The sequence below is a fragment of the Labrus mixtus genome, chromosome 15, assembly GCF_963584025.1.
Source record: "Labrus mixtus chromosome 15, fLabMix1.1, whole genome shotgun sequence".
Taxonomy (NCBI): Eukaryota; Metazoa; Chordata; class Actinopteri; order Labriformes; family Labridae; genus Labrus; species Labrus mixtus.
The window spans coordinates 14,599,226-14,615,214 of record NC_083626.1 but is presented as its reverse complement, the minus strand read 5'-3'; the positions used below and the strand labels follow the sequence as shown (position 1 = coordinate 14,615,214).

The 15,989-nt window shown below is 39.4% G+C and overlaps 1 protein-coding gene across 3 annotated transcripts; it reads right to left on the bottom strand.

Moving 5' to 3' along the window:
- Positions 1-306: 306 nt before the first annotated feature.
- b4galnt1a (beta-1,4-N-acetyl-galactosaminyl transferase 1a) lies at positions 307-15,476 on the bottom strand. Of its 3 annotated transcripts, none has more exons than XM_061057139.1 (12): positions 15,334-15,476; positions 13,623-13,743; positions 10,635-10,849; positions 10,359-10,541; positions 6,066-6,172; positions 5,893-5,930; positions 5,591-5,771; positions 4,619-4,711; positions 4,321-4,508; positions 3,678-3,818; positions 1,995-2,232; positions 307-1,755 (listed from the first exon to the last, which is right to left on the bottom strand). In XM_061057139.1, exons 3-12 carry the CDS (start codon positions 10,847-10,849, stop codon positions 1,544-1,546), a joined length of 1,596 nt encoding a protein of 531 aa, XP_060913122.1. In that variant the 5' UTR covers positions 13,623-13,743; positions 15,334-15,476; the 3' UTR covers positions 307-1,543. The 3 variants fall into 3 exon arrangements, with proteins under 3 accessions (XP_060913122.1, XP_060913123.1, XP_060913124.1); XM_061057140.1 differs by having other exon boundaries at positions 13,623-13,797; positions 15,334-15,421; XM_061057141.1 differs by lacking the exons at positions 10,359-10,541; positions 10,635-10,849.
- Positions 15,477-15,989: the final 513 nt, after the last annotated feature.

The window sequence follows — 15,989 nt, the reverse complement described above, 5'->3', positions numbered from 1 at the left end:
TAAAGAGTGTGAAGCATGGATTGCTAATAAAGGATGGCGATGGAGAAATGGACGTGTTGGTTCATTTTCTGTTAAAGTGGGAAGTTAGTTGGATAATGCAGCTTTTGTTACGAGAATGATGACACATTGTCAGTTAAAAAAAAAAAATCGAAATGAGGAAGGGCAGAGTAACAGTCACCCAGAAGGGGTAGGCGTTGATAATATGGGGTAACAGAGTCTACATTCATTTCGATGTTCTATTTGGTAAAAAGGAAATCAAATGTTTTCTTCTTGACAGAGTAGAACAATGAATGAAACGTTGAATGATTTACTTCCATTGTTTTTTATTACATGTTGAGAGCAAAGTACAAAAGACATAAAGCTTATCAAAAGCTCAATAAAAACAGCAAACACTGTACAACAGTGTAACTTATGATGCCAAAACACACAACAAGACTAGTTCACGATCACTTTGTAACTTTACAATGAGGAGTCATTCAAAAACCTTGGAATACATGTTCCCTGAGCAACAAACCATAATGAAGGCCTGCATGAACACACTTCTTACAGAGTCGGAGGTTCAACAAGCAGCTGTGTTCCATGAATGGTCGTCTGAAAGGCCGAGCCTGTTTGGAGAGATTTCCTCTCTCAGAGGGTGCAGGCGAGGTCATCTGCTCATATCCTTTATCTGAAGCAATACTTAAATATTTGAGAAACCCTTTTTAAGCACGGGAGATATGAGAGGAGAAAACTGAGCTGGACTGACATGGCATACTCTTTTCATTTAAAAACAAAATATGGATTCTGACGAAGTTTTAAAAGTTTTCTTTAAACCTGAGTGGATGCATTATTAATAAGAATGAAAATCATCTAGAAGGTGTAAACTCGCTCTTGGATCGCTGTGATTGAATGTGCACCCAAGTTAAAGGTTAAAGGTCATATGGTCCTAATCAGTATACTACCTAAGCTGGTAATGAAAGCTCATTGACATTGCTTGTCAAGTTGTCAGAGAGCACAAAAAGACAACTCTGCACCTTGACACCAACAAAGATTACAAGTGTATTCAAGTTGAACTGTTGCTGCAACTCCAACTCAAGTGCATTTACATCCCTGAAGATAGAGGGAAGAAAGGCGAAGCCTAAAGATTAACGACTACTGGTTCATGACGTAGATAACATCATGAAGGGTCAGAACCTGGAGGAAACTACGATATTTAACTGCATGCAAGAAAAGTTTTTTAAAACCCTTTTTAAGGCACAGTTCATACAGAACTTAAGAAAGGGGATTTACTCAAACAGAAGCTATGGAAGAAAAAAATCAGAAAACAAAAAAAAAGAAACGAGATAACTGAGTGAACTTGTGGAGATGTTTACTTTGGCTTTCCTGTCTTTATCAAAAGAATGAATAAATTCCACATAACCTTTTTTAGCAGCAAAAGCTGAAGCAGCAAAAACTGTTAAGAATACCAAAAACTAATTCCTGAAGTCTCCTTTTTACCTGAAAACAACAACAAGTCTCGACCTCCCTCATGCTGAGGCAGCAGCCAGACGAGGGACTCCAGGCTTCAGTGACTGGTCATGCACTTGAACCTGTTTTTGAAGTAGAAGATTTCATTGTGGAGGTACTTATCGGAGCTGGAGTACGTGTAGCGGAATTTGTCATAAGCCTTTTGTAAGTCTGTTTTAGTCCAGGGTAGTTTGATCTTTGACGCGTGGCTTACTATGATGTCACTACACGAGCCGATGTGGAGGACGCCCAGAGCGTCGATGAAGAACTCTAAAGGGTCAAAAGAACATTTGAATGTGATTAACCCCTGTTTGAAATGCTACACGAATGTATAGTGTGATTCTGACTTTTGTTTTTTAGAATTTTGACTTTAATCTCAGAATTGAAAAAAATTTGAAAACATTTTTTTCAGTGGCCCTAATCCTCTTCCGTACAGCTGCACCTACCAAATGACAACATCTCATACAACTCCAGGGATATTTAATAGGACATGTTACAGAATCACTCACCCAGATGACCTTGACGTGCCAGGCGGGGGTTGAATCCCACCTGTTGCAGCTTGTCCGTCCTCCCCATAAAGAAGTTGATGACGGCATCAGCGACCACACAGTTAGGAAAACCCTCAATGACATGATGGTAGCCATTTCTGATGTGTAAGCAGTCCCCCTCCTCTCCCCCTTCATCCACTGAAATGGTGTGACGGTATGTGGTAGTGTAACTGGTCACCTCTCTGACTGCACCTCCAACCTGCAGTCAGTACGACATCAAATGTGATAAGACAGATAATACTATCAGAATGAAGAGAAACACGAGCGTGTAGATAGAAACAAAGGTCCCATACAGAGTAAATCACACTCTATAATGCAGATAGGAAGAACAGTCTGACTCTTTGAACGGGACTCTTTTCAACGCTGAATTTTACCGTTAATGGAAAAAATTGTCGTGAGGAAATTCTTTCTGAACTGACACAAAAAAGGGATCTGTTGAGTGTCGATACTTGAACAGTTTCCTGGACAATCTTTTACAGACACACACAAAACAAACAGACACAAATCACATGGAGTACAAACACCCCACCCACTCCTTCCAGTAAGATAACATGACAGAACGTGTCGTAAAAGAGAAAGAAGCCCAGCACATAAAAAGTCATGCTTAGCTTTTTCCTCTTTTTTAAATGGGAGGTGGGTATGATAATAAAAAATGTACTTACTCCAGCATATCGGATTTTAAATGAAACAAAGAACAAGTGCTGCCTTTGAACATTACATTGTTTTTGATGCTGCTCTCAGCAGAGAAGACCTTTTTTTAGATTATAATTCCACTAAGGTTACCATGACGATGACGACATTAATTGTTCCTAAAACATAAGGAGAAGACAGCTGACACTTTTTAAGAACTAATATCAAGAGAGCTTTATACCTGACTTTTATTATCTTGATAATGTGTGTCTTGTTCGCTGAGTTTGTATTTATTTATTTTTAATCAGGAAAAAAACAAATTAAAAAATCTCTTTTTCAAGAGTGACCTGGCCAAGACAGGCAGCAGCACAGTTAATAGAGTTTCAGACAAACATACAAATACAACAGAGATACATCATTATTGAAATGTAGAAAGACACAAAATAACAGCAAACATTTGTCAAGATTGCCCACACCCATAAATACATCAGGGAGAACATCTACAGCCAGATGTGTCAGCCTCCAAGTCATTTAACATCCTCTTAAAAGCATCCAATGACAGCAGCTCGTTAAGCTTCAGGTCTTCATGTAATATGTTCCAAGTAAAGGGAGTAGCAAACTTTAACGCCTATTCCCCTGAATGTATTTGTCAAAGACTGAAGGCTTAGGCAACAAGCGAATGCTGCAGAAGGCTCTACAGCTGAGGGCCAGCAGAGCATCAGTATGGAAGTTATCCGACGTCTGCAAACGTCTCCATCTGAGGTAGTTTTGACGTCAGCCACCACCATCACACTGTGTCGTCTTCACAACCATCGCCGTCCTCACTCATGCACAGCCTGCTCCGACCTCACCTCAGTGGCATGGAGATTCAGGTTCAGGTTATTTTAGGAGAAATCTTGCCTGCATATAATCCCATATGCTCTGTTGTAAAGCGACTCGAGATAACACTTGTGATGAATCGCCGCTATACAAATAATGATTGATTGATTGATTGACAGTTTGTCTGTATCTCACCATATCCAGCGTGGTCTTCTCCAGGATGTCCACCATCCTTTCCAGCTTGGTGTTTGCAGTGAAGAGGAAATCATCATCCGCCCAGAGCACATACTTGGTGGTGACTTGAGACACTGCCAGGTTTCTTCCTGCAAACCAACCCTGTGAAGGGAAAGAGGGATCACAACTTACTTTACACAATGTGGCTTTATAATCACAATGCATGGTATTTTCATTGACATGTAAACTTCTGGAAGGAAGCTGCAGTCCAGTATTAGCAGATTTTCAATGGGACAAAAAAACAGTGTCTTGAAACAGACTCTCATCCAGCTCCATTATCATTCCAGAAATGTTGCTAACTGTCTCTTTTATACTGGAACTCACACTCTGTAGTCAAACTGTAGCGCTCTTTCATTAAACCTATGAACACGTTTTGTAATAATCTTTTGTGTCTTTTCCTGTTTGCCTTTTCAAAAGTTCATTGACAATAGGAGTACTGTTATTTTTTATTCTACTCCTGTAATAAAGTATAAATTATTATAATTATTATTATTATTATTATTATTGTGTTCACTGTTTTTGAACCCGAACACAAAGACAAAGTCCTATAAGTGTAAACCCAATTGGCAATAAACCTGATTCTGATGTGATTCTAATTATTTACCTTTCCAAACGGCATGATGTAATGTTCAATGTGAGGCCCGGTCACTGGCTGAGGGTGTTCATTATCATCTGCGATCACTATGGTGACGGTGGGGTAAAACTGCCGTATGCTGTCGATGAGATCTTTGAGTTTGTCGTAGCGCAGAAAGGTCTTGGTGGCGATCGTAACGAGAGCACTAATATTGTATTCTGTGTAGAAATAAATGTTTTTTCAGAAAAAATGATCCCAGGAAGTAACCTGATACATTTAACACTTTGCATCAAAATAAACGCCATAAAGATAAAAAATGCTCACAAACCTTTTTGGCGTCTAAAGTTGTAAAGTGTCGGGACTGTTCCGTGTCCGACTCGGATGTTGAAAAACGCCTGGTGACCTTGAGTCGCAAACACAACTGCAGAACGAAAGAAGAGAGACAAAAATAGCATAAAACATGTCACTGTGATGCAGAACTGTGTTTTCTATAACAGACACACAGACGGATGTATGTGTGTGCTGACACAAACCAACCCCCACATACACCACAAATGCCTCATCGTTACTGCGCTGCATGCAGAGGAAGTGTTTCTTTGCACTGTTTGAAAATGAAAATGTTTAGAATTCAAAATACTTCCTTCTCTTCTCTTTCTACCAGCTTTACTTTGACTTTTGTAACAGTTTTTGAGTGCTGGCCAGTTTGTGGTTACATCACACACCCTTGCTTAATAGGCTACTCTTTTTTTGCAATTGGGCTGTAAGGTAAATCTGTAAACAGGACTAAATCAAAGCTTGTTGTTTTTACTAAATCTCGTGAGCCTCTGCTTCTCGGTTAATATTTCCTGGAACTTCAGAAAGCCTAGATAAATAGCTAACTAGTACAAACAATATGCTACTGTGGGTTGTTGTCTATAATTTAAACTGTTCTCTGTTTTTTTCCAGTCACCAGGGACACTGACATCTAGTTCTATATCTCAACAATGAGTAGCTTTGTGGCTTTGCTGTTCCGCGATAAAAATTGTGTAGGTGGCTTCTGTGAGGCAAGTGAAGCCTGCTCCAGCCCCAGCCTGACTGAGGATGGCTAACATAGTTGACATTCCTCAAAAAAATGACTCAATTTGTAACAAGTTACGACAACACCCTGTTCATATGAAATAAGTCTAACAGAGGATTTCACAACAGGCTCATGAAGAAGCCTTCTCTTTCACTGTCGGATATTTCACTGATAAAAATCACCCTGTACATGAAAACTTCCTTAACCTCTTTTTACGGTAATGTCTATCATGTCTTGACTTACTTGTGTCTGCTGTTTTGGGATGGAACACAGTGTTAGTGTAGGTGACAAACTGCAGCTGTCTATTCAAAGCAGAGAGGAGAGGACTCGACAGAATCATGTGTTTCTCTCCCACTCCCTCCAAAGAGACCCTGTGAACTGTAGCAGCGACGTCAAAAGTCCCCAGTGTTGCTGTCAAAGATACCTGTTAGACCATTTGCATGGTTTTGGAGAAAAAAAACGAAAAAAAAAACCCATAAAGATAGGGGAATGATAAAAAGAGTGAATGTCTATCACAATGAAAACCCCCAGAATGAAGAAATTACCACATGGTTTAATCTGGTTTCTTCTCTGAGGCCCAGACCTTTGGAGAAAAGAAAGAACTGGATGATGGATTTTAATGAAGAGTTTTTATGGAACAGACTAAATCACCAGAAGCAGTTGATGATGTCATGTTTGAGATGTTGAATTAGTGGGTCATTGTTAAACATGCTGTTACCAGGAATGATGATGGTTTTGAGGGGTCGCACCTTCACACCCTGGGTTGGATACTGCAGAGGACTCATGGCCTCGGCTACAACAAGCACATCTGCAGGATCATAGGACCTTTAGAGGCAAAACATATTAAATAAGCACACGCATCACTTTATCTCTTTGCAAAAAGCAAAACAAAACACTCCTCTTCCTTTTCTTTCAGGGGCAATCTTAATGAACATACATTTGTTTTGAAGATTGAATGTGGGCTCAATGACTTCAATGTGATAGGACAGTGGATAGAGTAAGGAATCAGGAAGAGAGAGAGAGAGAGTGGAGAATGACATTCAGGAAAGGAGCCACAGGTCAGACTCATACCCGGGATGCATTCTTGGAGGACTTCAATAATAATAATAATAATAATAATACATTTAATTTGTAACGCACTTTACATTGTTGCAAAAAAATCTCCAAGTGCTACAGGAAGAAAAAAATAGAAATAAAAACAAATTTAATCAACTAAGCAACTAACGAAACTAAAAGCACAAGCAGAAAGCTTTGTTGGTGGGTTTTTAGGGCACTTTTAAAAGCATCAGTCTCGATACATGGGACATGACCTAAACGCTGGAGCATCTACTCCACATATCATATACATTTGAGTTAAAATGCCCTTTCTATGCACATGACCTCACTGCAAGAGAAATTCTAATTCACAAACACCCACACAAACAGCTACACACGAGTGAGTAGAGAAGAGTCACCAGCTGATGGTTACTTCATTGCAGGGGGTAACAAGCCCTGAATTTTCACTAACAACAACAACAACAACATCCTTTGTACATCAAATGAAACTAAAATCAGGGCTGACATCAGAAAAGTAGTGTGGAGTTATGCTGTTTTACAGGACGAAGAGTCATTTCTTCTGCACAACATGCTTTTGCTGTGAAGAAGCAGAGCTACAGATTTACAGGTTGAGCTGGAAAACGAGCTCTCCCTGCTCTACATGCTCATCATCTCTATGTGGAAAGAATTCAGCTCTGGGCAGCAGTGAGCTGAGGTGACACAACCCGACACAAACCAGGAGCACATTGCGCCGAACTGCAGAACTCAAAAGTCGCTTTTGTGCTTGAACATCATGAAAGTTATACCCTTTGAGTCAGACATTAAAGACAACAGATAGCACTGGCAAGTGGTGCACAATGTATGACATAGGCCAGAACTTATCAGCCATAGGTAGCTACAATTCTTTTTTTATTCATTTGCACATCAGTAGAATATTCTGTAAGAACTCGCTCAATTCATTAATTGCCAACATACTGCAGAGACACAAAGTGAATGTTCTTTTCTACTCCCGATTGTGTAATAAAAACATGGCTTAATGTGGTTCATCAAAATCTGCAGTTTTAGAATACCCCACTAGTTAACAACAGAAATAAAACAGACAACAACTTGTTTAGCTTTTCCTAATTTTAGATCATTGTAAATATGATTTATATCTATTGGTCCCAATCTTAAGTGGCATGCAGGAGGTTCACATGAATCCATTCAATCAACGTGTATAAATGCAGCAGACGCCTCAGGCTGCAGATCAGCTCTTTTCTCCATGCAGTGAGTAATGTAGGCTCCTAAAGTATTGAACAGCTGACTGACTGAACTAAATTACTATCAAGACTTGACCAAAAACGACATCATACGCAAAGAGCTGGCAGTAGCTCAGCCCGTAGGGACTCGAGTTGGGAACCGGAGGGTCGCCGGGTTGAAGTAAAGATGCGGACCATACTATGGAATTTGGTGTGGTTGCTGGAGAGATGCTCGGGCACTTCCCGAGTACCCCTGAGGTGCCCTAGAGCAAGGCACCAAACCCCCAACCGCTCTGCGCTCCCTGCGTATCAGTGTGTAGCAGCCCCACTCTAATGTCTCTCCACTAAAGCATGTGTTTGAGTCGGGCCTTTGTGTGAGAAGCATGTCTTTAAATAACAGAGTGTAAACCAGAATGTCCCTCAGCGATTATTAAAGCATATCAAATTTAAAAAATGAAACAAAGAGAAACTGTCAGGCTGAAGTGAGAGTGAGGAAAGAGTAGACTGAGGACAAAGGTCCTGATGCTTTTGTGTCATTGTCATGATAACTCAGTTTATACAAACATACTACTAAATCTACTTTCTTTTTTTTTTTTGTCAGGTTTTACTTGCCAGGATAAAGTCCAGTTTGACAACTTTCAGTCACCATAAGAAAAACAACGATTAGAAACGTGCAGGTGGAGAACAACAGGCATGCACACATCGTTGTAGAGCCAGAAGGGGAGTGAGGCCTGTAAAGAGAGCGCACTACAGTCTATGTTCATGGCTCAAACCACTCCTTTCATACCCAGCTAATACTTCTCCCAGTCTTTAAAACATTACCAGAAAAAAATGTTTTTTTTAAGAGCAGTTGAGCTGAGTGTACAGTTGTACACAAATAAATGTCCAACACAATAATGAGACAAGTACTCGTGGGTTATAATATGCTCGATCTGTTTTTTGAACACACAGCAAAAACTAAAAAGACATACAGCCACCAAACTGTAATACAGGATATAGACAAAAATGAAAATAGAACATTTTATTTGCAAATTTCTAATGAAGCTGTTTCCTTGGAATCATTCCATGAAGCAGGATTAAGCAGAATCCTCCTTTATCTCGATAAGTCTGGCTCATTTAAGTGGGAGTTTCACCATAGCTTATATGAGTCCTCGCTGAGTTACCATGGTAACTTATGCTGTTGAACAAGTCTGCTCTGAACGAGGCTAACTGTCTTAGTTTAGCCGTGTGTCAAAGAATGTCCGACGGGTAGAAACATACGACTAAATGACCGCTCCGTCAGGTGAGTTTCCCCGCTCACATCATGTCATATAGCCCATAAATCTCAGCTTTGTTCAAAACCTTAATTCGATTGCAAAACTAACATCTAATGCAACTACATGTGAGAAAATACATTTTTTTTAAAACTGTAAAAAGAACATGATTTTACAAAAAGCCTAATAAATAATAAGTCCCACAAGGACCCACCCTACTCTGTCTCTGATTGGCTGGTAAAACAAGAGAGACAGGCAGACACTCTGAAGAAACTGACCATGTACAGGCTCAGTGAACACGGCCATCAGTGACACCAGAGACACGTACTTCCCACTCATCACAAACACACAGAAACAATTCACCTCAATCAACAACGCTATGTGTGCTGCTGTGACCGGAAGAGAGCGTCCAACAGCTCCAAACCCCCCATAAACAAAACGTCATCATCTGGACTAATTAGATCTGTATATAACTGTACATACACACAGACTAATATTTTTATTTAAGATTTATGTAAGTTACCTGTAGTCATCTGTAAATATTGTAAAAGCTAAATTACATTTTTTACCTGCACAGTTAGTTTAATATTGTATCTTTGTTATTCTTCAATTGTACTTAATTTTATTTTATTTTGACTTTAGCTTTATCAAAGTTAACATATGTATTTCATGCTAATAAAGCCCTTCTGAATTGAAATGAGAGAGAGAGAGAGAGAGAGAGAGAGAGAGAGAGATGCCAATAAAGTATGATAGGCTGAAATGTAAATTGAGAGAATTTAACAAATAGACAGAGAATGAAAGAAAGAAAACCACTATTCTTCCAATGGCGTGTCCTTTGATACATTATTTGGAGAAATATTGTGACAATAAAACTGACATTTCACTGTAGCTACTGACCACTGTGGAATTTTACATTTTATTTTACACAGAAACACTTGCTAGTAAGGACTAATAGCTTTTTCAGCTGCACATCTTTTTTAAAGAGACACGTCAATAATAATATATTACAACAATTACCTTAAAGTAGGCTATGCACAGACTCATTATAAATGTGCACTACCTCCATTCAGACACCAACAAAAATTTCATTTAATTTGGCACCTATCGAGTAAGCATGCTTCCTGTTAGCATGCTTCCTGTTCTTGTTCAAACCAGTTTGGTGGGGTTACCACATCGTCAAGCCAGAAAGTCATAATCCTAATGTTTGAGGCCCGATAATACAGGAAGGAATCTGGCAATGCCAAACAATGAGATGTTTCTTGTGTTTTATATTCCCATAAAAAGGGGACTACAACTGAGTCTAACTGCTTGTTGAAAAAAAAAGTGGAATATTATGGAATTAGTAAATTAATAGAGGTAAAAAAAAAACCATCTTTATTGGATTAAGCCTGACCAACAATACCAGAAACATGAATGTGCTCAAGCTGACAGTCATGTCATAAAGCAAAGGGTGTATTTACAGGAAGTCAAGTGTGTCATCTTTACCTCCTTTGAAAGCTGCGGTACTCCTGAGCTCTGTGCTGCTTGACACCTTCAGGGTCAGGATGGGACTCTAAGAACGCCATACTGATGTTGTGTGCCCACGCACGAGGCCATAGCAGATTGGAGAACGGCAGGTGAGCAGTCTCCTTATCGGCCAGACACACACATGCGTTTTGAGCCAATCGACTGTGTCGGGAAATAAAACAGTACTTAATGAGTTGATGTGTATAAAGAAAGCCAAAATAGACAACACAGAAGGCATGCAGGATTATTACATACCATGCGACATCCTCTTTAATGTCGTAGGGAATGTCATTATATTCGTTAGCGATGTTTTGGATTTTCCCGTAGAGGTGTGCATTTAATGGACTCCACAGTTTTGGCCGGATGTCAGCACTGGGGCTGTTCCCAGGACTCCACACATAAAACAGGGAACAAAGCAGAAGTCCACTGACCAGAAACAGTCCAACACTCCTCTTACAGGTAGCTCGCATCTGGATGGAAGATTAAAGGCGTTAACTACATGTATGCGTAAATCAATCAATCACACATCTTTGAGTTATTCGGTGAAAGATCTCAACCAAAGTGATATCATGACACTCTTCACATAAAGAAGGTCTGGATGGTACTCTTTTATTTTATGTACTGCGACGACCCCTCCCTTTCTGCTCCCACTCTGTCTGTCTGTCTTTGTGTTTCCTGTCTCACAGCCTTGTGTTCTAACCAGGTGATTGGAGTTGGGATGTGAGTGGAGCTGGGAGGGTCGTCAGCTGGTGCCTGCTCAGCTGAGTAGGCCTACAGAAGGTTATTTAGGCCTGCCCAAGAGATGTGCTCACTCTCTCAGCTGGGGCATGTTGCAAACAGCTGTACATTTTTGTCTATGGTCTATTGTCAACTGGATGACCTTCATATATGTATGTATATATGTGACCCTTTTGTTAATTAAATTATTATTTGAATGAGTCATTCTGTGTGGCCTCCCTCCTTTGTTACCTGCCATGAGCCAGGTGAAAAAGAAATCATGGCCGAAGCAAAAAAACAAATAAGACCCAGGTAGGTTGTTTGAAATTTAAAAAAATCCTTTAAACCAGTGAATTGATTCTGTGCAAGAACGTCATGCAGATATCACTCCAGTCCTTTACAAGTACAGACGATTCTACTGAAGAAAAAAAAAGAAGAAAATATAAAACATCTGCCTGCCAAGCAAGCACTTGGCTACAGTTGCAAGGACAAACATCCTATAACAGGAAACCTCAAGCAATAGCAGAGTCGGTGTAAGGCAGCAATCTGCTATTCTCCTGTTCTTGTTCATGTCTGTGCGCGAGCATAAATTGAGCAGATTAAAGTTGTTTGTTGCAAAAACTAGATTAATTTAGAGGGGAAACACATTTGATATTAATACAACCCAAAAGATACAAGACAGATAAGATAAGAGTATGACAAAAAATATTTTAAAAGACAGCTGTGCGTCCTCAATTTCAAAATCTTGCTCTGGGAGCTGCTGACGCTCATGATATCATTGCGGCTCTTTTTTCAGAGTACTGATGTGAATCTTGACACCTGTGAATCGATTTATCACGATTTTACCATTAATCTTTAAATCCCTAGTGTATATTATCCATGACTGTCCATGACGTTAATATGAAGCCTGTAACTTACTGTGAGTTTTCCTTTGTCCTAACTAGATGCTGTGAAATATTGTTATTTATGAACAGTTAAGTTCCTCATATTGTTGTTTCCTCCTTACCTTCATTAAACTCAGGGTACTCTGTGTCTGATGAATCAACTCTAATGAACCGTCTTGTCATAACTTTTCCAAAGGTGAAGCACAAATATTCATAATGATCTCTACCAGGCATTATGGATCTTTGATGGGTGGAGATAAATGGGCAATTTGGCACTGAGAGGAATAGCTGATCATGTCAGTGTTATTGTGACCCCAAGTTCCAAAGACAAATCAACTTCATATCAACACAAGTATTTGTAGTATACAAGCCTTCTCCATCAAAGGCTGTAAACTCTGGAACACATTACCACCTGAAATAAAATTAATGTCCGACTTAAAATCTTTTACAAAACAGGTGAAATGCTGGCTCAAAGCAAGCCAGAGCTGTACCCACTTTTAATTAATATCTTCAAACTTCATTTTAAACTGGTTTATAACATTTGTATTGTTGTACATGTATTTTAATGTATCCTCATATCGTGTTATGGGGTTTTATGTAACTGAATGTTGTACATTTTAATCTGTTTGTTTACATAAAGGCCCAACTGGGGACACGAGTTGGAAATTAGCAATAGCTATATACTCTTTATGCAGCACATCAGTTTCATGCTTTGTATTGAAATTATGTTAAATTGCATTGTCCCTATTAAATAAATAAATTCAAATTCAAAGTATAATGTCATTTTAGATGAAGCCCGTTTTTTACAGAGAATCAATTTAACCTGTATAAAACAACAAAACCACTTCCTCATTGTGCATGCTAAGTGCCTGAGTGCAGGCTGAAAGCTTTTCGAAACACAAGCTGATGATTAGAGAGTTGTTGCTTTTTAAATGAATCACAGTGAACAGCGTGAATCTTCTGTTTGTCCAGGTCAGCATTTGTAATACAAGAAATGAAATTGACACCAAAAGTTGGGTCTTCAAAGACACAGCTGCACCTCACTCACACAGTTTCAAGTTCAGAATAACTTTACCATCCCAAAGGTGTAACTCAGTAGTGCTCAAAGTGGTTCTTAGCAAACCACCAAAACTTCTGCATTTTATTAATGTGTGTACTATGACTTCTCTTCCTGTCCTCTTTTCTGCTTAATCATATCAGGTATGAGATATCATTCACAATGCACTTTAAATGAACTGCACAACTATGAGCCAATCCCAGTTTCTCGTCTGCCTGTATTCCTCTGTCTACAACCTTACATCAAGACAGAGGCAAATAAGCCTATAATATATGCCAGCCTTTATTTATTTCGAACAATTAAATAATCTCCTTTGTTAAATAAATAAATATATGATGGCTTGTGAGCATTAATATATCTGCATGTGTTGCGTTTGTTTCAGTGGAGACATGCTAGCCTGGACTGGTGTATACAGGCTAGTAGTAATGCTAATAAACCAGTTTTCTTTGCTGCCACAAAGTAACCTTAGAACTTGACAGCAATAAAACTAATAGGCTAGAAGAACACATTCAACTAACAGAAAGTTAGCAAAAAACACAACATTCAGGGAAAATAATGTGACATATATAAATGTCACTAACTCACCTTATTGCCCTCTCAACTGGACCTAAACTCCCGTCATATCCTTTTCTCTCCGTCCATTCAGATCACTTGTTTCTCCCTCACTGCTGCTGTCTGCTGAGTGTCATAGGTGTGTCGTTGACTCCTGTTTGTCCGTCAAGTTGCGTTTATTACGCGCACAGTGTTGTTTCAAAATAAACTTCCGGATTCGAAGTAAACAACAAACAAGAACACAGCAATGTAAAAAAAACATTTTAGGCAAAAAATGTAGCCTACTTCTGAAGTTTGCACAACAGCTATATAGTAGCTATTCATAATGGGGGTCTAATATGGCATGATTTACTGAAACCAGCAAGTGTAGTTTGTAGAGTCTGGGACTAATGGGACCTGTTCCGGTTTGCACACTCAAAACTGTAGGCTAGAGGCTTCATGATTTCTCTCAAAGATCACATATTGCAAGACCAGAGTCATCTTTGCAATACTCAAAAGATAAGCAAACAAGAGCTACACTAAAGGTTACTGAGAGTATTTTCAAATGTATTCATTCCTCTTCTTTGCAAGTCATAGCTTCACTGTTTACCAAATCAGGATAAAGGCTCAGTTCATTGTACAACAGACTTCCAAAGGCCGTTTATTCTAACACCTCTTTAAGCATTGTAATGCCAGATTAAGGCACAGAGTAGCTGAAATTTCAACATTTTGAAAACTATTTATAGTAGGCGTTGTGGTTGAAAGAGCATGACCTGAAAGAGCCATGAAAGAGCCATGCAGTGCATCTAAGACGAGCTCAACTTTTGCATGTTAAACAGCATGTTATGTGATTGCCCCCGATACAAAAACAACACACTTCGGTCACTTATAATTAAGATACATTGATTCACCAATACGCTAACATCTGTAATCTCTGAATCTGCCCATACAAATTGAGGAAACGTCAACACTCGTCTCCAGCCGGATTGCACTGCGCATTAACTCATGAGGCACAGCCGTAACTTCATTTATTATTTAAATATCCGGACACGCCAGGATCGATCCGCCTACATGATGATTACAGGAGACGGGGAAACAAAAGATCTCCCAGACCTCTGGCTAAGTATCGGTGCTAATGCTAGGCGTTTACAGATGTTTACAGAGATTACAGACGAACGAGCATTTGCACCGATGGTCAGAGCGCTCCGGCTACTGCGTCTCTGCGTGCACAACGAGCAGAGTCTGACTGTGAATATGATGTGAACCCAACCATGAAGGCACATGCATGGGAATAACACAGATTTTAGAATAAAATAAAATGATAGCTACTGCGCCCATGCGTTTAGATCAGCTTTTTATCCGGCATTGGGATAGACGTTAACTCCTTCAATAGAGATGCGCCAATCCATTGATTTGACCTGACCGCACCTTATTTAAGACCATGGGTGCACAGGAACATTTCTATAAAACAAAACAAAAAGCATCTATAGAAATGCAGTTGCGCAGCTCTGTTCGCCGATTTTCACTAATTGTGCCTTTAACTTTTTTCCAAATATCGAACCTATTTACCAATAAAGTGTTCGGAAACACAAGCTGTACAATTGCAATATTCTTCTTGGTAAATATCTGTCAAGAATAGATGGAGAGCACGTCAAAAGCAGTGCTTCACTGCCACATGCAATACAAAATATTCCAAGCAACAATACAATGTCAATCAAAAAAAAATAAAAACAGCTGCGTTAAGGAAGATGGAACTGTTTCTCACTTGTGTTTTGTTGCTGGTGTTTCCGCCCTTTGAACATCAACCTCTGGTCCAGTTTATGGCACGCAACTTGGCACAGACGTGTTCATGCTCTTGTTGGTTTGGATTCAGGGCTGGGTGTGGCGGCTCGGTGCCACTCCTCTTGTTCCATGCGTTATTGTTGAAAAGTTTCCTGGATTTTTATTAACATTTCCTCTGAAAAAATGGCTTCATAATTTAGCCAGGTTTTTTCATTTAGAACGTAAGGCTTTGGCTATGTCTAATCTCAAAACGCACTTTTCCTGCATTTTCATGTTAAATTATGCTGATGCAGAACATACAAACAGCGTTGTGTTAAGCTCCTAAGTGGAGCTTTTAAACCTTCACATTGCGGTCTACAAATAGAAATAAAATGTCTAACCTGTTTGTATCTTATTCTTATTTCAGTCAGAAGAGAAAACTCAGGTAAATAAAGTAGTCGTCCAGCGATTAAGGGTTTATGTTATGAAGTCATGTGGAAAAGTCTTTTTTTTTTTTTTACAAAGTCTTCACAGGGATATATACTGGACTGAGCAACAAGATACATCCTCCTCATATAATGATGCAGCCGATGGAGATGGAGCTTCACACGTGACTACAGGATGACTGAGCTGGACAAGTCATTTATAAAAAGGATTCAG